The sequence below is a fragment of the Leptonychotes weddellii genome, chromosome 5 (genome assembly GCF_054177405.1).
Source record: "Leptonychotes weddellii isolate Sample4059 chromosome 5, ASM5417740v2, whole genome shotgun sequence".
NCBI lineage: Eukaryota > Metazoa > Chordata > Mammalia > Carnivora > Phocidae > Leptonychotes > Leptonychotes weddellii.
The window spans coordinates 95,924,371-95,947,317 of record NC_138373.1 but is presented as its reverse complement, the minus strand read 5'-3'; the positions used below and the strand labels follow the sequence as shown (position 1 = coordinate 95,947,317).

Sequence of the window (22,947 nt, the reverse complement as noted above, 5' to 3'; positions counted from 1 at the left end):
ATGGAAAGGCCAGCTAAATTTGGGGATCATATAGAAGCTAAGGTGTCCCCATTTACTGGTCTTATACTGCCACTTTTTCAAATCATGTGCCCTACAGCTGAGTTTTTTGAGAATGAAGAGAATCGTTTTCTCTTTCATCCTATCCCTGACTCTACTTTTCCCCCACATTTACTGGTCTGAATGAACACCTAAACTGAAATACTTTTTGTTCAAACTGACAGTATTCTTTTTTTTTTTAAAGATGTTATTTATTTATTTGACAGAGACACGGCGAGAGAGGGAACACAAGCCGGGGGGTGGGAGAGGGAGAAGCAGGCTTCCTGTGGAGCAGGGAGCCCAACGCAGGCCTCTATCCCAGGACAATGAGCACGATGTGGGACTCAGTCCTAGGACCCTGGGATCATGATCTGAACCAAAGGCAGATGCTTAATGACTGAGCCACCCAGTGCCCCCAAACCGACAGTATTCTTTTCCAACTTCTTTCTCCAGTCCAACAAGGTTTCTAGGAAATGGACTGTGGGAAATGAAGAGATTTCACTAGAAGCCAACCGGAAGAGAGAATGGTTTTCACTTTTAGTCTGAATTTCTGATTCTCTGTGCTCTGCAACTATTCTTGTATTTCTCTGATTGTAAATTTTGTTTTAATCCCAAGACCAGTCTAAGAGGTTTTCACATAACATAGTTTTTTTTTTTTCTCCTTTTTGCTTTTACTTTTAATTTGCATCACTCAGTTAAGCATTTATTTGTTCAGAGGTAGTATGGTAAAATGGAAGAAAAATGTGTTGGATCCTCAAAGATTTCCATTCAAATTATGGATCGTCATAATTAGTGATGGGGTTAACAAACCTCTGAGTTTCAGGTTCCTTGTTTTTTAAAAGAAAATAACATCTACTTCATATATGTGTTACAAGGATTGAATCAGATTATGCATAGACCTTTATAAAGTGAAGTTTATAAAAAAATTTTGAACTTTACTCTGAAAAGATAAAGAATTTATCTTTTCCCCCGGAGGATTTCTTCTTTTTTTTTTAAAAGAAGTCCTAAAAGGTAAACGGAAGTAGGAAGGAAATGCTGAGCAGATACTAAATTTGTTATAGAGTGACTTAGAGAAGATTTATGAACAAAATAAAAACAGTAATGGAATGTCTGTTATATATTCAAAATGTACCAGGAGCTATATAAGAATAATCAAGATTAATCTTTTGAATAAAAGATTCTTTTTTTTTTTTTTTGAATAAAAGATTCTTGAAATTTGGATTTTCCTGAATCTTAGCGTTTTCTAGATCGTGGAGGAGGTCTCTATCGCTATAATTTAACAACAAATATTGCTTCTTTTTTTTTTTTTTTAAGATTTTTTATTTATTTATTTGACAGAGAGAGATACAGCGAGAGGGAACACAAGCAGGGGTAGTGGGAGAGGGAGAAGCAGGCTTCCCGCGGAGCAGGGAGCCCGACGCGGGGCTCGATTCCAGGACCCCAGGATCATGACCTGAGCCGAAGGCAGATGCTTAACGACTGAGCCACCCAGGCGCCCCACAAATATTGCTTCTTTTAAATTTCTTTTTGACCACCTAGATTAACCTTTTTGACAGAATGAAGGGAAGATCAACATTGATTAAAAATTTGTATATAGCCAGTCTGTCGCTAGAGAATTACGAGGGTGGTCTAGAGATGAAAAAGTAGACTTAGGAGTACATACATAGGGGCGCCTGGGTTGCTCAGTGGTTAAGCATCTGCCTTCAGCTCAGGTCATGATCCCGGGCTTCTGGGATCGATCCGGGCTTCTGGGATTGATCCCCGCATCCGGTTCCCTGCCCGGCGGGAAGCCTGCCTCTCCCTCTCCCACTCCACCTGCTTGTGTTCCCTCTCTCGCTGTGTCTATCTCTGTCAAATAAATAAATAAAATCTTTAAAAAAAAAAAAAGGAGTACATATATACACACAGTAAATGAAAGAAGTACCTATTATGATATCAAAAATATTTAAATCATTTTCAATAATTTAAAATTAATTTTAAGAACATAAAAATGTTCAGGGGCACCTGGCTGGCTCAGTCAGAAGAGCATCTGACTCTTAATCTCGTGGTCATGAGTTTGAGCCCCATGTTGGGTGCAGAGATTACTTAAATATATAAAACTTTAAAAAAGGTATGTATAAAAGAAGAATATAAAAATGTGTGAATCCTGGAAATGATCATAAGGGCATGTACATGGCTCCTTATACTCCAAGATAATCAGTTAACACTGTGGGTAATACAAAAATCATTTCTAATTTTGGAATGCCTTATATACTTTTTCAACAGAATTTTCTTTTTAATTACAGGATTAAAAGGAACCTAAAGGGATGTGATATAGTCTAGAACCCTCATGTCAAGTAAATGAATCATTATTCTTCTGGATGTGCTCGTCCCATAAATTGTTGCAGAATGAAAACTGCCATTCCAGTATTTTAACAACCTGTGGAGCATTAAATTATTCTTTGTTTTTACTACATTTAGTTTCTTTGTTGAAATAGAGAACAATTGTGATAGGCATCTCTTTAAACATCTTTGATCTATTTGAGTACTAGCTCTTACTCCAGTTTCTTGGTACCATATCCTTTATTTTTCTCTCTCAAAATCTATTTTCCATTCTTATAAATGCTTTTGCGATCCATCTTTGTACCTCGTTAAGTTTATCTTTATTTCTCTTAAGAATTGTAAGGTGTAGTAGAAGGATTAATTTAATATTGTCGTTATTTTTACTTGCCTGTCTTCCCTTTGAGGGCAGTACACTCAAGCCCCTTGTCTGGCATGTAGAATATATTTAATAAATGTTTATTGAATGAATAAGTGTATGTTTTCATTATACTTACACATATTGATAGCATGCTAGTTTTCATTTTTTTGTCTGGTAAGTCAAGAAATTTAATCCTGATAGAAGAAACTGAGGCTTAAATTTATTTAGTAACTTTCCCATGGTCACAGAGACAGCAGTTTTTGGTGTAGGGATTCCAAATGGAGAACTACTGCTAAATTACAAAGCATTTCCCCACTTTGTTTCTCATGGCCAAACTCTTCAAAGCTCCAAATGCAGGGCGCCTGGGTGGCTCAGTGGGTTGGGCCTCTGCCCTCTGCTCGGGTCATGATCTCGGGGTCCTGGGATGGAGCCCCGCATCAATCCCTGCTCAGCGGGGAGCCTGCTTCTCCCTCTCCCTCTGTAGCTCCCCCTGCTTGTGTTCTCTCACTCTCTCTCAAATAAATGAAATCTTAAAAAAAAAAAGCTCCAAATGCAATTTGAACAGTTTAACAGCATGATTTTTCTTCATGAAGTGTGTGTGTGTGTGTGTGTGTGTGTGTGTGTTTAAAGCCTTCTTTCCCTCACTTTGTGGCACTGTAACTGCTTTCTGGTTCCAATCTTAATCTTTGTCTCAGTCTCCACAGTGGGGCCAGAACCTGCTCTCTAAAGGGCAAATGTGATCATGTTACTTCCTAATTTAAACCCTTCAATGGTCACCACTGTCTGCTAGATTAAGTTCAAACTCCTTGGTATACTAAACAAGGCATTCAAATATCTGTCCCCTTTAACTTCTAGTCTTATCACTCATCATACCCTCCCTTGCACTCACTTAGCTGGTGGTATCAAACTTCTTACAGTTCCCCAAACACAAGAATCTGTTTCATTGATCCCTCAGCCTGCAATTCCTTCCCTTACCCCACCCAAGACTCTGTGCCTCTTTTACTACCAAGTGTCTCTTGACCATGCCCTCAGTAGAACTGATCACTCCTTTTTGTGTTTGCCCACACCTTTACAGGCTTCTATCCTAATGTCTGTATCGTGTTATTGCACTTATTTACAAGTCCCACTTATTTACTTACTTATTGTCCTTCATTTACTTATTTACACTTATTTATAAGTTCCATTTATTTATGTACTTATTTACTGTCCCACCCCATGCCCAACTAGGTGTCTTTATACCCCAAAGTACTCACATAGTGCTTGGCACATAGTGGTGCTTTATAAATGTTCAATAAATGAATGGAATGGAAATACGGCTGATGAAGAGGGAGAAGAAAAGGAAAGCTAAAGAGAAAGCCCTTTAAAGGGAGAATATTATTGTTATGGACATGCAAATGATGAGTTGTAAAGGAGGTCAAAAAGATGTAATAGGGAGGACCTCAGCTGAACATGCCCTTAACAAGCTCGTTCGGAGGCAAGATATGCATACTCAACAGCATTACGAGGTAATTAAGTATCTGGATGAAAATGGCTCACACAGTATTACAGAAACTTAGAGGCTGGGGAAGTCCCTGATGAGGAGGATGGAACTGAAAACTGGCCTAATCAAATGCCTTCCAAGTGCAAGGCGTTTTTCGTGCGTTAAGCAATTTAATCTTTCAACCACCCTATGATGAGGATATTATCTCCGTTTTAGAGATGAAGAAACATGCTCAGAGAATTTAGGTTGCTCAACGTCACAAACTACCATGTGGAAGAACCATAATTTGAATTTGGGTGAGCTGTCTCCAACGCCCCGTTCATTTCGCCACACCCCTCCTCTGCAGTGCGTAGTCACGGGGAGTTACCCGCTCCAAGTTCCTTGTGCGTTCCCCTCCGACCCCCCGCGCGCCCAGTTCTCTCGCGCTCACTGCGCCTGCGCGTCCGGCAGCTACCCGCACTCCGGGGTGGGGCCTGGCGGCGGAGGCGGTGTCAGGGCCCCGGGCGGGGTAGTCGGCTAGCCGGCGAAGGCCGTTGGGCGGGGCGAGGCGAAGAGGGAGAGAGGGAGGAGAAGAGGGAGGGAGCGGAGGGAGGAGAGGAGGGAGGGAGGGAGAAGAGGAAGGAGGGGCGGGCTCGAGGCCGCGGCGGAGGAGGAACTTGTTGCGGCCGCGGCTGCGCTGTGCGGCTCCCTAAGCTCCAGTTCGCCGGGCGGGCGCGGTGCAGCGGTGGTGGCGGCGGCGGCGGCTGGGGCGCGGGGCCGGGGCGATGCGGCGTTATCTGCGCATCGTGGTGCTGTGCCTGGCCTGCGGCTTCTGCTCGCTCCTCTACGCCTTCAGCCAGCTCGCCGTGTCCTTGGAGGAAGGGGCGGGCGGCGGTGGCGGGAAGCCGCAGGCCGCGGCGGCTTCCTGGCTCGCGGGCGGCGGACGCGGCGGCGCAAGAGGGGTGGGCAGCGTGGGCTCCGCAGCGCATCCCGGCCCGTCAGACAGGTACGGGCCGTTCCCTGTCAGGGCACCGGGGCCGGGGCGAGGGGCGCGGCGGTCGCGGGGGCGCGGGGCTCGGCCTGGGCTGGGCTGCTCGCCGGTCCGCCCCGCGCCTCCCGCCGCCGGGCCCGCGCCTCCCGCTTCTTTGCGCGGTCTCTGACCCCTTCTCTCATTTCCCTCCTTCCCCCTCCATCCGCGCGTGAGCCTAGCCGGAGAGCACCCCATGCTCTTTGTGTTTGTCTTCTGACGCATTCCTTATGCGCCCTTAAAAGCGGATAGAAATTAATTTTCAACTTTTAATTGAGTTTGTTTTTTTTCCTGACAGAATTCATTGAAAGTAAAAGGTGCCCCACAAAAGCTTTCTTGCTGTCTGGCTGGTGGGAATTCCCTCTTGTTTCCATGGAGTTCAAGTTGAGATATTTAAACATCAGGCTGGCGCCCTAGTTCAATTTTTTTCCCTCTCCTGAATGGGGCATCTAATTTTTGTGTGTTAACGCTTAAATTTTCGTTATTAGTCTGTTAAATCTGGACAGAGCTTTTATGCGTATTTTGAATTTTTCCTTTAGGAAACATCGGTCTGTTCTGAAAGTTATAGCAAGTTAAGAAAAGTGAGCGATACTTAACATGCTCACGTGTTTTGTGGGATGGGATATCTTTCTTAAAATTCGGTGTTTAAAAAGTAACATAATGACTTAACGTGGATTTACACAAATCACTGCCAGAGTTGGAATCTACGTGAGATTTTAAAAAGAATGCGGCGCATTATGAATGCTTAACAAAATCAGAGCCTTTCCACTTCCTTGAAAAATAAGCTCCTTTATTTGTGGGCACCTCCCTGGGAATGACTCGGAGTGCTCCCTTAGTAAGAGGCAAAGTCGGCTTTGGTATCAGTAAGTACGGGGTTGGTAAGAGGAGGGAGGGCGGGTCACCTGCAGGCTCTTTAACATTCTGAGAGTTGATGGTCGTTTTCACAGTGAAAGGGGGAGGACGTTTGGGCATAGGAGCAGCATGGGAAAGCTGGACTGTCATGTTTTTACCCCCGGATTTGATTACAGTCAGGCGAATCCTTGACTGTATTCGTAAAAGCAGAACCACTTCCAGTCAGGTTAGTCAACTCTTCTGTGCCCTGGGAGAGGCGGTGACTGAAGACCTGAATGAGCTCTTGAATAATGAGGCTCAAGAAAAGCTGTGATTGTGAAGCATTTAAAATTATGGAGAAGAAAATTATTTTTGTAGTGGGTAGAATCGGAAGGAAGCAACATTTTAAAACATTGGATGAAATTGGACTATGATTAGTATTAGATTTCAGTTTCGTAGCGTGACATTCATTTTTAGTGCTTTGTCTCAGATACTTATACTTTATTTTGTGACAGATTTTTGTAAATTGTATTTGCTTGGCTAGCTGATTTGAACAAAATTATTTAGAATAAGCACCTCAGTATCTTTTAAGATTTTTTTTTTTTTTTAAGTAATCTCTGTGTCCAACGTGGGGCTGGAACTCACAACCCCAAAATCAAGAGTCGTGTGTCTGCTGACTGAGCCAGCCAGATGCTCCAGCACTTCATTTTAATAAATGTTTTATAGAGCTATTACTGAAATTTTAAGTTTGATTTGTCCAGGTCAACTAAAAAGCTGTATATTTACAGGTCCTCTGAGCAGCATAACTTCTCATTTTAAATGAGGCATAACTCTAACTTTAAACCCTAAGTGTTTTAGTCTTGGTAAAAATGTGAAGTACAATTCACCGCATGTGCTTGTATAATAACTTTGGGCAGAGCAACAACGTGAAAAAGTTAGTTGTTACATTTTTACTCTACAGTTTGATAAGATCAGGAGAATTCTTAAGATATCAGGAGTCTTTTTTTTTTTTTTTTAAAGCTTTTATTTATTTATTTGAGAGAGAGAGAATGAGAGACAGCATGAGAGGGAGGAGGATCAGAAGGAGACGCAGACTCCCCGCCGAGCAGGGAGCCCGATGCGGGACTCGATCCCGGGACTCCAGGATCATGACCTGAGCCGAAGGCAGCCGCCCAACCAACTGAGCCACCCAGGCGCCCAAGATATCAGGAGTCTTAATTTTAGATATTACTTAAAGCATTTTTAAAGATTTCTCATAGAGTTTGGTCAACTTTTTTGGCTACCACAGGATATGGAGTAGATACCTATCTTTAACCTCTCTTCCTATGTATAAATCATTTGACCAGGGTCCAGAAGGCATCAGTAATTGGACCAGGATTGTATCTTTTGATTCTTTAGGGCTCTTTCTGTGAAGCTTCTTTGATGAGAATCTAGTCTACATAGTGTTTCATCAGTGGAAAAAGGTGTATAAGGCAAGCAACATCTTCCTTTTTTTGGTAGGACTAGATTATCATTGCATTCTTTTTTGAAGCAGTCTTACCTGAAAAACTTTAACTATTATTTCTCTCATTCATTTAAAATATGGAATCTAGGTTATACCCAGTATGTTTTATTGTCAAATCTTATAGAAAGTGTTTGTTGCATGGAATTCCATGACAATAAATTACTTGGAAAGATCCTTCCGAGTTCTCAAAACTTCTAAAATGATAGGAACAATTTTTCAGTGAAATCTATTAATTAGTGTATCTTGTTTGAATCCATTATATTTTGGTATTTAGAAAATGCACAGGTGTTAGAGTCAGACAAACCTGTTCTCTTCCTGTCTCTGCTGTGAAACCTTGACCACCTCTCTACTTCAGTTTTCTCACCTGTAAAATGTAGGTAATACTTAACCTTAGTTAATTTGTAAATAGAATCCTTAGTTGTCAGTGATTAAAATCCATTACAGCTAACTTAAGCAAAACATATTTATAGGCTTATATGGGTTGCTGGCAGGAGCAAAATTGAAAGGAAAATTCCCCGGGCAGCTCCAGGGACCCTAAGGACTAGGACTCTCTTACTCTCTTCCACTGTAGACAGGCTTTATTCTTGGGATCTTTGCAGTGTTTCTTCTCTTGTCTCAAAAATTTCTAGGAAAAGGCTCTCATTGGACTTGTTTGCATCACATGTCCATCAGTGTTGTCAAGAATGGTGACCTCTGATTTTGTGGCTCTGTGTTACTTGCACATCCTTGTGGTGGACAGGATAACATGATTGGACAGAATAACATAACATGATTAGATGAGTGGTGTCTTAAAGAGGGGAATGCTGGCTAGGCAGATGGCTCTTCCACATAGAGAAACTCCCAAGCTGCTCGAGGTGGACAGACTGTTACTAAGTTATTCAGTATAAATACAGGACTTCTGTAGAAGGAGTTAGACTATTTTGTGACTTCAGCTACTCAGAATGAATTCTCACATTTCACTAATGAATCTTGATGGTGATTATCAAGATTTTGTCCTGTTGTAGCTGTATGGTGGTGTGAAGTGGGGAATCAAGAAACTACTAAGCTTTTGAGTGATAACCATTTCTGGACCCACCATGCTGTTTGTTGTGTCAAGTCACCTCACTGGTGAGGCCATTGAGTTCTCATTTCTCCTGGATCTTGTGAACACTAGTAGGATGTACTGAGCATCTTTAGGGCTTTGGAGACACAGACTTCAGCTTTAACATATGTTTGGCTGTGTGAACCTTGAATACATTTCCTCAAAAGTTAGATTACAGGTAAGAGTATGATATTGGGTTGTGTGTGAGAATTGAAATGAAGTAGCTTGAATGATGACTGAATACGGTGTCTAGCACAGTAAAACTGTAGCTAATACGGTGATGGTTTCAATCATTTAAATTAAAAAAATTTTTAAGATTTACTTATTTAGGGTACCTGGGTGGCTCAGTCAGTTAAGCATATATACCTTCAGTTCAGGTAGTGATCCCAGGGCCCTGGGATTGAGCCCTGCGTTGGGCTCCTCACTCAGCAGGCAATCGGGGAGTCTGCTCGAGGATTCTCTCTCCCTCTGCCCCTCCCCCTGTTTGTGCTTCTCTCTCAAAAAATCTTAAAAAAAATGATTTATTTATTTGGGAGAGAGAGTGAGCATACAATTGGGGGAAAGGGCAGAGAGAATACCCAAGCAGACTCCCCTCTTGTGCAGATCCAGGGACGCAGGGCTCGATCTCATTGAGATCAGGACCCAAGCTGAATCCTAGAGTCTGGTGCTTAACTCACTGAGCCATCCAGGGGCCCCTCAGTCATTTAAATTTTAATTAAAAAAAAAAAAAAATTTTTTTTTTTCCCAATTTCTGCCCTCTGGGAAAAATCCTGTCCTTAGTCCCCCAGTCCGCACCTGCTTAAACCAGGTGCCTATTAGTGGGGTCTGGGAATCTATATTTTAGATATGTGCCCCAGGTTATTGTTACACAACCAAAGATTGAGAACCACTAATGTAGCTGAGAAAGGTTTGACCACTATTTTCACACTACTGTTTTTAGTAGAGAAATTTCTTTCCCTCTTTCCTGAAGTCATTTTTGGAGAAGTTCAGGCAGTGAATAATGAAACAAATTACTTACTAAAGCCACCTTCATTTCTGCTTTGTTTATGCAAAGACATCTTATGTAAAATCAATACCCTGCACTTGTATTTTAGTTCATTGAGGATCATACTTCACATGGTTGTAAAGTGCTTAGCACAAATCTGACTAGTAATTACTTAATTAAAATTATTTTGTTCTATGTTGTTGGAGGGGAAACTGATTAGGCTAATAAAAAAGGAATGTGTACTTTTGATTTGGAAATCCTCTTTTATTTATTTTTTTAAAGATTTTATTTATTTATTTGACAGAGAGAGACACAGCGAGAGAGAGAGAACACAAGCAGGGGCAGAGGGAGAGGGAGAAGCAGGCTTCCCGCAGAGCAGGGAGCCTGATGCGGGGCTGGATCCCAGAACCCTGGGATCATGACCTGAGCTGAAGGCAGACGCTTAACCGACTGAGCCACCCAGGCGCCCCTTAGAAATCCTCTTTTAACACATTAAAGTTATTATCTGTGCCATACCTGTTGAAAATACTTGCCCCCACGTATTAACTTACCTGTGTGTATACCATATGAAATTTAAACTTTTAATGTATTCACATTGGCAGTTTTTTCCTTTACCATTTTTATCTTTGTCATGCATAGGAAAACTTTCTACCGGAGGGTTCCTCCCCCCACACACTTTTTTTAACATTTAAATCTTTAATACAGTTTCTTTTTTTCTTTTTCCTGGAGGAGGGAGTTGGGTACGATGTGATGCTTAGTTTTGAAAGAGATAATTGTTCGTTGCCTTTTGTATATAAGCAGTCGTTTTTGCCCTAAGTATTAATGAAATTAGAGGTTTAAGAATAAGAAATGAAGACCTGGCAGAGCTAGAAATTAAGTTCTCTGGAGACAGTTTTTAGTTGAAAATAAATGACCCAGGTACTGATCTTCAAGTAAGGCTGATTTGTCAGTATCATGGGAATGGTCTCCTTTAATGTGGTTGAGAGCGTCTCTGTTTTTCTTGCCATAGTCACAGTGTAGGTATCTGTGCCTTGAGGTTGCACGGTGGCTCACAGCACTTCATTCAGACTTCCACATTCTTTTGCGGGATATGCCTAAACTTATCCCTGACTATAAGTTGTGCATGGTTTTCACTAAAGCCTCATGACTGTGGTAGATGTTTTGAGATGAAAAGTACATTTTCCAGGTTAATTTAAAAGTACAAAAGACTTTCTGTTACCAGATTTAAGTAAACTTCAAGTTTGAGAACTGTTATTGTGGAGAGTTTATATAGTTAAATGCTCTGCTTAATCCCGAGCATGAAGTATCTCAGTTCTTCAAGTACTGAAATTTTGGGGAATTTTGTTTCTGATAATTTTTTTAACTTTTAAAATAAATATAAATTCACAGGAAGTTTCATAGACACCCTTGTATCATTCACTGTTTCCTCCAATAGTAGGATTTTATATGAGCATAGTGCAATATTGGAATATATATCAATACAACTGGAATATATATCAATATAGTGCAATATTAAAACCCCAGAAATTGACATTGTACAGCACATAGACTGTATTCAGATATCCCAGTTTTACATGCTTTCGTATGTGTCATGCAGTTTTATCACATACGTAAATTCGTGCAACCACCTCCACAAACACAACTGTGTTATCACCATAAGATCCCTTGTGCTACCCCTGATCACTTTGTGGACAAGCCACCTAGAACTAGAAACATGCCATATGAAATTTGAGGATGAGTCATAGTAAAGTTTTATTTCAATTTATTCCACAGTGAAGAAGATTTGCATTTATGGACTTCATTGATTTTTGGATGTCACTGTTTACTGAAGACATACCCACTAAGCTCAACTTACAGTTTTGCCCCATTAAAATTATTTGATAGAATTACCTCTTTGATGTAGTAGTATATTTCTAATATTTCATTTCCAATAGTTTTTTTTTTTTTTTTAAAGATTTTATTTATTTATTTGAGAGAGAGAGGGAGCATGAGCCAGGGTTGGGTGGGAGTTGGGAGTGGAGTGGTGGGAAGGGGCAGAGGGAGAGGGAGAAGCAGACTCCGGGCTGCGCAGGGAGCCCCAGGGAGCCTGATGTGGGGCTCCATCCCAGGGCTTGGATATCATGGCCTGAGCTAAAGGCAGATGCTTAACCGACTGAGCCACCCAGTTGCCCCTCCAACAGTTTTAAGAAATAAAAGCAAAAACTCAACTAATAACCAGAACTTGGATACCAACTGCCTTTACTTTCCCAATATTTAACTTTATTTTTTTCTGGCCTATAAGTACAGTTGCTGTCTGTCTGTAATAACAGTTAACTGGTACGTAATGAGTTTCTACTCAGTCTTTAAAACCATTTTTTCATAAGTGAGAGAATGTAAGTTTGGGAAATAAGAAACATTAAATTATGCCACCTCTTGCCGGCAGCACATCAGTGTTTTATGATTTTTTTAAATAGTGGTATGTATACTCACTAGTGCATATGTTTTACATTTCCATTAAAGAAGGACAGAAAGAAAAACATCCCTTCTAAAAAAAACTGTTTTGACATTGAGTTATGGTTATGAAAACCTAAAACTTGACTTTTTCCCTGTAATTTCATCTTCATTAATTACTATAGTTTCTAGCAATTTCACCTGTAGGTATATATGCAAGAGAATTGAAAACATATTTGGAGAGAAATTGTAAATGAATGTTCATAGCAGCATTATAATAGCCAAAAGGTGGAAAACAACCCAAATATCTATCAACTGATGAATAACTAAACAAAATGTGGTATATCCATCCATTATTTGGTCATAAAAAGGAATGAAGTGTACTGATAAGAAATGGAGGGTACTTAGGTGTACTACAGTAGATGAACTTTGAAAATGTATTCAAGGGTTAGACTGAAGGATGTCAGACTTGAGAGACCACATATTATATGATTTCATTTATGTGAAGTATTTGTAACAGGCAAATCTATAGAGACAGAAGATAGATTTGTTGGTGCATGGGTGGCTCAGTTGGTTAAGCATCTGCCTTCAGCTCTTGTATCATGATCTCAGGTCCTGGGACCCATTTTAAAATGTGCCATCTGTGCCCCACCCTGTTCGCAGAGATTCTGATTTAATAGTTCTCCTATGGGGCTCTCTGGGTGATTTCGCTGTGCAGCCTGGGTTTGAGATCCTCTGCCCTAGACTGTTGGCATGTGTGAGAGGTATGATCAGAAATCTTTGCAAATATGAAATTTCATAGACCTTTTGCTGTAAGAACAGTAACATAGAATTGAATTTATAGCAAGAGAAAACAGAGTTACATGGTGAGGGGACATGAGGTGACCTAGTTTAGTGACTCACCCTGATTTCATACTTGCTTTAGTATCCAGGCCTCACTGCAGTGAATTTCAAACTAAACTATTGTTTTGAAAAGTAGTAACAATGAAAAGCATACTTTTTGTAAGGTGAGGTGTTACGGCTATTGTTAACTGAGCTCCGACCTGCAATCTAAGAGGAAAGACTACACTTAATCCTCCATTTTAGCTTGTGTAATACAGCGAAACGAAGATAAGGTACATAATGAAACTGAGCCATGGATATCAGCGTGCTTGCTTGCTTGCTTTTTTTTTTTTTCCAGTTTAAAACACCGTACAACTAGCTTGGATTGAAGCTTAATTTAAAAGCCTTCAAAGATCCTCTCTTCCTTTTCTGTCAGCATTTGTGGCATTTTAAATTTGCTCCAGGATAAGCAACTGTTTTGTTTGACTGAAATGGATTTTATTCTAGGGGGATCTGTGTAGTACACAAAGGAAAATTTTAGAAGTATTCCCATATTTTCTGTGTCATCTGAGGAGGGAATTTTAATATGTTTGGAGAGTTCCTGACTAGGAAATGGTTTTTCAGTCTGTACTATATTCTGCCTAATGGTTTTAAAGTCCTATTTAAAATAATGGTACCTTAATAAATAAATAATAAAATAAAATAATGGTACCTCGAATAAGGGAGAAATTTCCAAAACTCAAGTTACCTTAGCCATATTGAATTCACAAAATTGGATTTGCAGTTTTGTTGCCATAAAATAGAACAGTAAGTTATTATGTTAAGTAAATTCCTTGTTAGTTTTAAACCTAAATACTCACATAGGACTCTCTATTTCTGTCTTGCTCTGTTAGGTGTAAAGATTTCTCTCTGTGTTACTGGAATCCCTATTGGATGCTGCCCTCTGATGTTTGTGGAATGAACTGCTTTTGGGAAGCGGCTTTTAGGTAGGCACCTAAATTTAATTGGTAGATCAGTGTAGGTAAGATTAGATAGTACATAGTAAATTTTTGACTGTAATAGGACACAAAAATGTTTCTTTTCCTGTAATGTAATATTTTCTTACAAGCAAATAACTCATTTTCTGATTGGGTTTTCTATTTATCCTACTTTGTAGTTGTTATAACTAATTTGTAGTATATACTGTGTATAAATGCTCTAACTTGTTTTTAGGTGTTATTAAGGTTAACTATTGTTCTTAGGAGCATTTATGATATAATTTTAGGTAACTGGGTGATAAAGTATTAAACAGGTGATAAAGATAGACTTCCCTTGACTTTTACAAACATATATATGGCATTTATCTACTTTAAAGCTGCTGAAAAAACATTTTGTAGGTGGATGGGGATAATTGAGGAAGGATATGTTGGTTATTACCAGAGAAATTGAATGTTGAGGAATGAGAGGATAAAAATAAGTGTTTAATGAAGGGGCAAGTATTGATATGACATTGTTTATTGAGCTTGTATGTTGCTCAGTAGTTTGGCTTTGTGCATGGCTCTGGATAATGAAGGCCTTGGATTCCGCGCTCACCTTCAGTGAAAGCAGTGTTGATAGGAATGGGCTATCAGACTGTCTCCGTGGCCTAGTGGCAGGGGATACTGAGGCAGTAGCCTGAAATGCCTTCCTAAGAGTAAAATTTCTTTGAGAGACACCTATTTTTACTTCTTTATGATTAATTTAAATTTTAATTCTACTTATTCTATTTGCTAGGCACAGTGCCAGGTGTTTAGAACCAGACTCTGAGTCTAGTTAATGTGGCTGCATCCTTTTGGGGCTTGCATTCTGTAGGAGCTTCACACTAGTAAACCTGAGATAAAGATAGAGGGTGACAAGTTAAAGCTGTGATGATGGGAGAAACAAGTGAGTCATCAGGTGGGATCATCTTAAGGCATTGGGGAAGGCTTCCTGGTGGGAGTGACTGCATGAGGAAATTAGGCTCAAGGACAGGAGATAAAGTATTTTAGGTGGGAAGAATTACATTCTTTATATATATTAACAGTATATATTTTTATGTTCTTGTATTCCTGATACATTATACATTCCATGAACAACCGGGAAGGAATCATTGAAATCCATTATTTTAATTATATCTCATTGCTATGGAAAAGATTGGGTGATTGAAATTCTAATACGAGTCAGTTAAATCAGATTATTCAAACTTCTAAAAACTAAGATAATATTATCCTTCAGCTTGTTCATAAATTTGGAGAATTGGAGCTCTATATTTTTCATTCTTACAAAAGTTTGCTAATGAATAGAGTATTGACAGCTACCATTTTGCTATCTCCAGCCTTGTGACATAAATCTACTCACTCTGAAGACTGGGTAAGCTTGAAAACTGTATACCCTCATTTATACAACCCACGTCCTTTTGTAAGTTACAGCATGAGTAATAATCTTCCCTCCCCCTCTGCTGAGTGCAAGAGTACCCCAGGGAAGTTCATCTAGTCTGAATCCTGGAGCCTCTGTTTATTATTTCTCTTGTTTTGGCTTCTCCAACTCATTATTTTCCTAATGCTTCCAAGTATTCCTTGGAAGGAATTACATGTGGATGGATACATAATGGTATAAACCCTTGTGCTAGTTACTTTCCTAAATTTGAGGTTTTAAAAGTTAAACTTCTCTGTTACACTCTCTACTTGTAATATTAAATCCATAGTATGTATCTGTAATGGTTTTGTTATATGTATCAAATCATTCTGTAAAATCTCTCAAACTTAGTTCCTTACTTAGAACTTAGGATCCCTCACATTTACTGTTTGAACATGGAGACAAGCCAGGATGCCATACAATTGCCATATCGTTTTCACCCTGCATTGCAGTATTAACTCTAAGTAGCACCTCAGTTTTGCATAACTCTAAGAGCTTGTCTGCCCACCTGGTAAAGCTTCTTTGAAATTCCCAGTTACTACCAACCTTAGGTCCACATTTTGCCAGGCCCCAGTGGGCCCTTAGCTGGCACTGTTTTCTTCCCAGGCCTGTCCCTGCTTTCCCAATTGGAATTCTTTATACCTTGTGACTTTTATTTTGATCAAAGCTCATCTGGGGGATTATTTCCTCCCAATTAATTTACAGTGAACATAAAATAACATAAAAAAGAAAAACTGCTTTTGATGTGCATAGGCTTTTAGTAATTTGGATCTGCATTTACTAAGTCATTTCCTGACCAACCGAATGCCTCCCAGCAGCTTGTCAGAATGCTCACACCTCTCCTGTCTTTTCTGTTCTTGAAACAAAACCAAACAAAATTTCTACAACAGCTTGCACTCAACTTTTTTTCTTCAAGCATTCATTGTTTACTCTGTTTCTCTTCACCAGCAAGACTTCTTTTTTTTTAAAGATTTTATTTATTTATTTGACAGAGAGAGACATAGCGAGAGCAGGAACACAAGCAGGGGGAGTGGGAGAGGGAGAAGCAGGCTTCCCGCGGAGCAGGGAGCCCGATGTGGGGCTCGATCCCAGGACCCTGGGATCATGACCTGAGCCGAAGGCAGACGCTTAACCAACTGAGCCACCCAGGCGCCCCCTAGCAAGACTTCTTTTAAGAGTATATACTTACGGGCGCCTGGGTGGCTCAGTTGGTTAAGCGACTGCCTTCGGCTCAGGTCATGATCCCAGGGTCCTGGGATCGAGTCCCACATCGGGCTCCCTGCTCGGCGGGGAGCCTGCTTCTCCCTCTGACCCTCTCCTCTCTCATGCTGTTTCTCTCTCTCGCTCGCTCTCTAATAAAAAAAAAAAAAGAGTATATACTTACTTCACACCCTTTAACAACAACAAAAGAGCTCCCCGCCTCAACCTGTCTGAGCAGCACTGGTTATCTGACTAACCCCCGTACCCTACTGTGAAGTCACCTTTGACCTCTGAATTGTTCTTCTGGGGCCCAGTCTTACTTTTTTGGGTCCCTTTGACACTGGTTACCACTTCCTCTTTCTTTCGGCTCTGTCAGTCTCTGGCTCTTAAGACCAGGGTCTCAGCTACTTGACCTCTCTGCTTCTGGACTCCTCTCCTTGTCCTGACTCTTTCATATTAATGTTCCTTAGGACCCTGCTCTCTTCTCTCCCCACTCCCTGGATAATCACAAGATAAGCTTTTATTTATTTATTTAAAGATTTTACTTATTTGAGAGAGGGGGAGACAGTGGGCACAAGCAGGGGGAGCAGGAGCGGGAGAGGGAGAAGCAGGCTTCCCGCCCAGCAGGGAGCCCGACACAGGACTCAGTCCCAGGACCCTGGGATCATGACCTGAGCCAAAGGCAGCCATTTAACTGACTGAACCACCCATGTACCCCAGATAATCTTTTTAACTGATACCTCTACTCCAGAGCTCTTTTCTGAGCTCAAGAACTGTGTTTCCATCTACATTTTGGTCATTTTTTTAACTTGCTGATTGAGATGCCTCAGACTCTCTTGTTTAAACCTGAGTTCATGGTTAAATCTGATCTGGCTTCTCACACCTTCCCTCATGTGTGTTTTGTATCCTGGTTTATGATTGACTTTCTTCATGTCAGTCCACAGTGACTCTTCTACCCAGCTTCTCTCACATTGTTGCTCCTGATAGCCTCTTCTTCCTATTCCCTTAGTTATTATGCTCATCACTTCTTATCCAACGATTTTCCTTCCCTACCCACTGCTTCTCCCTTCTCAGTATCCTCTATGTCACTGTATTCACACATCTCTTGTGGTTGTGAATCTTCCAGACTGTTGGCTTTGCAGAGAGATACCATGTGTTGTTCATCATTCAAGCCCCATGCCAAGCAAGGTGCTTGGCAACCAGTAAATAGCTAATGATTTTCCCCGGCACTTTCAGACTATTTTTGATGTATGTATAGTGAGCTTCCTTAACAATCTTTTTTTTTTTTTCTATTTAAGCAGTTACCATGCTTTCCCATTAAATCTTTTGAAATTCTGTCTTTTGCAATCGACTGTAAATTGTATGAGGTCAGGATTGTGGCTTTCTTGCTTATCCCGTGTCTAGCATATGAAAGAAGTTCAAATATTCATTAAAGAGAATGAATTATATTACTAAATTGTGTTCTTATTATTCTTCTTATTAAAAATTATATGGATTTAAGTCTGCACTAGCGTTGTGTGAATGTATAGGTGTCACCATGACCTTAGCATTATTGGGAGTTATAATTTTAGCATTTATTAGAGTAAAATGATAGAGTATTACTGATTTATATTTTGTTGATTATTTGCTGAATGTATTTCCATAATTGTTGAGCTTCTTTTGTTCTATATATTTTCTGTATTGATGTTTACCTCTTAAGTTTTTTAATGCTTATTTTATGATCTCTTAGGATAATATATTCTGTTTTTGCCATTGATTACAAATATCTTCCTGGTTTCAATTTTTTGTTTTAGTTATTTCATTAAGCAATCTCTCTCTCTCTTTTTTTAAGTAAGCTCTAGGCCCAACATGGGGCTTGAACTCATAACCCCAAGATCAAGAGTTGTATGTTCTGCCTACTGAACCAGCCAGGTGCCTACTACTACTACTAATTTTAGTAGTATTTAAAAATTCTCTTTTAGTGTACTAATTTTTTTGTGACTTGAGCTTTTAAAGTATTTAATCTTTATGATGGGAACCTGAAGATTTTTTCAAGTGTTATATTTTGTTTCAAAAGTGATATATATACAACTCTTTATTTTTTTATTTTATTTTTTTTATTTTTTAGGATTCATTCATTTGACAGAGAGAGAGTACAAGCAGGGGGAGCGGCAGGGAGAGGGAGAAGCAGGCTCCCCCTGAGCAGGGAGCCCGATGTGGGGCTCAATCCCAGGACCCTGGGATCATGCCCCGAGCTGAAGGCAGTTGCTCAACCGACTGAGCCACCCAGGAGCCCCTATACAACTCTTCAAAGTAGTTTTTTACCTAGTATGATAATTCAACACTTTTTTTTATAGTAAGAGGTAAAATATTTTGTTTTTAAGCTATACATTAAGGAAATTGCCATTAATGTTTCTGAACATAGTTTTCCATTTTGTTTAACTGCAAGTTTTTAAAGATGGTTCATAGCAGTTACTTTTTAGTTGAGGTGATTGTTACCAGAAATTTAATTTGGCTTAACTTTGCATACTTCATTTATAATGCTAATTCTTGGCCTAAATATTATTAAACATTGTTTTCTTTTATAGAGAGAACACTAGGCTGAAAGAACACCCTGAAAGCTTTTTGTGCTGTCTAAATAAAAAAAGACACATTATTATGATTCCTTCATAGCAGAAATGTTATTTAAAATAAATCTATTCCTAAATTTTAGAAATCTGTTAACAGTGTTTGTATTAGAATTTATCATCTAAAATACTTTAAGTATTAACTTTTTTTTTCTGATTTCCCCTCTGAACTTTTTGCTTTGGTAAGTTTCAAATCTGCAGAGGTTACAAGAATAGTACAGTGAGCACACTCACTACCTACTGTTCACTAGGTATTGACCTATTATTAACATTTTGCCACTTTCTGTTTTTGGCTGAATCATCTGAGAGATAGGTGCATTCGTTATGATATACACCTAAATATTCAGCATGTATCACCTCATAACAGAAGCATTCCCCAATATAATCATAATAAAACTGTCACTTCCAGTTATTTAACACTGGCAGAATATATATTCATATTTCCTTATTTTTCTTTTAATGAACTTTACTTACCCCCCCCCCCGCATTCAGCTGTGAGATCTATTTATAGTCTCCTTCCTTGTAGAACAGTTCCCCAGACTTTTTTGGGGGGGGTGGTCGTGGTATTTTTCATGACATGATATTTTTGTTTTGTTTTTGCAGAATGTTCCTTTATTTGGATTTGCCTGTCTTTCCATTATTAGATTCTGGATTTGGGGCAGGAATACTGCATAGGTGATACTGTGCTCTTCTTTGGGCATGCTCTCAGGAAGCCTCTGTCATAAGTTTAACATTTGTTAACTTTGATCATGTGGTTAAGGTGGTGGTGTCACATTTCTACATGTTAACAGTACCTTTATCCCCTTTGTAATGTGTGGGGATAACACCTTGATACTCTGTGGTTGTAGCAATCATTATTCTTGTTCAAATCATCGGTTACAGTGGTGATTGCAAAGTAGTGATTTTTGTAATTCTGAATTTCCTTCTACATTATTGGCTGATATTTGTGTTTAAAGAAGGGTTTCCCCCTTCCCCCTAGCCCCTTTATTTAGTATCTTTTTAGACCTACGGATTCATTTTCTTTTATGTGTTATCATTCATTACTGTCGTAATTCCTGTTGATGCTCAGGTTATGCCATATTTAGCCATGGAAGCACTCAGGTATTATCTTTGAATTATCTGTAGAATTTCTTCTAATCATACATCTGTAGAAAAATAGGTTTGACTTAAAAATGACCTTTTGGATAATATTTCTTTAAATCCATAGGGACTTTCCTCTTATTCACGCTGTGATTAAAATATAGCACATTTTTACAGACCAGATTATATCATTCAAGATTTATATCATTTTGGCATCAAAATTACTTGAATGGCTGCTTCCCTATATCTTATTAGAAGGTTTTAGTTATTCCTTCCTCTAGTGGTGGAAGATTACTTTAGAATTTTTTAGGTTGCAATTATTTCCTGTTCTTGGGGTCTAGGGACAGGGTGGTAAGCAGTGACATCTTTAAAATACGGTTTATGGTGTTAAGAGTCTGTACTGTATATAATGTTTTTCTAAAAAGGGACATATAACCAAAAGGTAGTTGACAATACTCCTTCCATAGAAATTGGTGGAAGGAGTGCTGGCAGTGTGACTAAAACAAGTCTTGCTAAAATGCTTGGGAGGAGTCAGATCTGGTACTGATTTTAGAGGGATTTTTTTCTTTTTTTTTTTTAACCCGGAAGAACATTTCACTTATTTTCTTAAGAAGGTTTTATTATACTTGTCTTTGTGTGGAGAATTCTGTGCAAAACAGCACATGACTATTGTAGCTTACTTTTTAAATCTCTGGGCTTTAGCTTCGAGGCAGGATCTAGTTATGATCAGTTAAGCAATCCAAGCCCATTGCCAATTTTAAAGTCTTGGTGTGGAGGCACTTACCTGAAAGATGAGTAATTTAGAGCTTTGTGAAATTGTTGTGTGTCTTGATTGCCTTGTCTTTCTTTAACTTTTATCACTGTGGCTTCCACTGCTTTGAGATGAACCGGGTATACATTACCTTGCTCTAGGTACAGAGGGCGTAGATAGTCTCCCCTCACATAGGGTTTCAGTGTTATAAACTGAGGGACTTAACAGAAAAGAGGGAAACAGAGGGTGCTGCCAAGGGAGGAGGTACTACTTCTTTCTAATTGCTGTCAATGGAAAAGAACAGAGCTTTAAAAAGACAGGCTATTGCTAACACCAGATTGCTAACACCATCTATGTGAAGGAAGTGGCACAGCAGGTGGGTGGGGAATGGATAAACTGTGGTAATTCTGAAACAAATGATGTTTGCACAGTTGGATAGACATGTGCAAAATTAGGCAATTGTTCCCTACTTCAGACTATTCATAAAATTTAATTCCTGGCAGATTAATATAAATTTTAAAAACAAAGTATTGTACCTTAGTGGTAATCTTAACCTTAATGAAGAATGAAATATCACCACCGTTTCTGATATAGTAAATAATGCTTCTTGCAAGAATACCACTTTATATGTGACTTCTTCATTTAATACCATTAACAGAGTGGTGTAATAATATGTAACTTTATGAATCGTCTGGGGAAGGTTTCTTAAAAACAGTTCAATTGTTTTAAATAACCTCGTTTATAGAAGCTTTGGCCCTTTAGCCTGAACAAAGGGTTAGTTACCAGGGTATTGAGTTTAAGTTTTATCCTTCCAGTAGAAGGATCAGGGAGGAAATGACCCATGTGTTTTCTAGACGGTAAGTATTTGGGGTCAAGAGCTTTTCAGCTCCCCTGCTGAAGGCCGACCATTACCAGTACTCACATAAGTGAGAAATGTCCCTTGTAAGAGAAGTGAACCCGTTTTCAGGCCTTAGGAGCTCGGTCAGACCAGAAAAGCATCAGTTTCAAACAGCTATCTTAATACTTTATCTCCAGGCTCTTAGCAAAACAGACTTATTAATAGGAAGGGATAGATCCACAATAAAAGCGGGAGCATGATTTTTTTTATCCTATTAATATAAAATAATTACACTTGTTTAATGTTAAAACATTGAAATGTATGAATTTGGCATTCAGGTATGTTTTATATAGTCATTTGTTTGTATTTAATGTTATTCCTCAGTATGATTTTGTTTTCTCATCTCCTGGTCAGTTGAGGGATGACCCATGAGCAAGAACAAGATTTTCCTCAGAAAATAGTTCTGTTTCACCTTGACACATGTACATGTGAATACTCAAGATTACAAAGTCCTATGTTAAGGAATATAACTACAGTTGATTTTAACTTTCAAATTTAAGAAAAATGATTAATCACTCATTCCCGCTATTGCAAATCTCAGTAATGTATACATACAACTGTTAATGTTAAATAATGTAATTTCTAACCCTTATACATTTTACGGAAAGGATCTCTGTAAGCAAGAACTGAATTAAAGTCAGATTTTATGTTTTTAGTTTAGAATGTTTGTACTTTATAATACCTTAATGTGTTACTAGTTTTGTTTTATGTTGTCTTCCATTCTTCTGTTCTTTTAGCTGTCAGTTCCAAAATGATTATTTTATGCCATAATTACAGGTGAAATCTGAATTTAATATTACAAATAGGTTATTTTATTTAATAACAGTGTAGTCACACATAAATAATTCTGTTCTTTATATGCTAGTGAATTAGTTCACTATTAAGATGCAAGGGTTTTGAAAGGGTCCTTAGGCCCGGTGTTGTGCACTGCTGCTCTCTATTAGAAGTAGGGTCTGACAGGGACGCCTGGGTGGCTCAGTCGGTTAAGCGTCTGCCTTCAGCTCAGGTCATGATCCCAGGGCCCTGGGATCGAGTCCCGCATCGGGCTCCCTGCTCTGCGGGGAGCCTGCTTCTCCCTCTGCCTCTGCCTCTCTCTCTCTCTCTCTATCTCTCATGAATAAATAAATAAAATCTTAAAAAAAAAA

The 22,947-nt window shown here is 39.3% G+C and overlaps 1 protein-coding gene across 3 annotated transcripts in view; it reads left to right on the top strand.

Moving 5' to 3' along the window:
* The first annotated feature begins 4,839 nt into the window (after positions 1-4,839).
* Positions 4,840-22,947, top strand: part of GXYLT1 (glucoside xylosyltransferase 1) — a 47,547-nt gene continuing 29,439 nt past the window's right edge. The window contains exons 1-2 of one of the 3 annotated variants that reach the window (XM_081821506.1): positions 4,840-5,181; positions 13,749-13,841. In XM_081821506.1, coding sequence (XP_081677632.1) covers positions 4,961-5,181; positions 13,749-13,841 — 314 coding nt within the window. In that variant the 5' untranslated portion in view covers positions 4,840-4,960. The remainder of the gene's footprint in view (positions 5,182-13,748; positions 13,842-22,947) is intronic. The other 2 variants (XM_006735227.3, XM_006735228.3) reach the window with 2 other exon arrangements.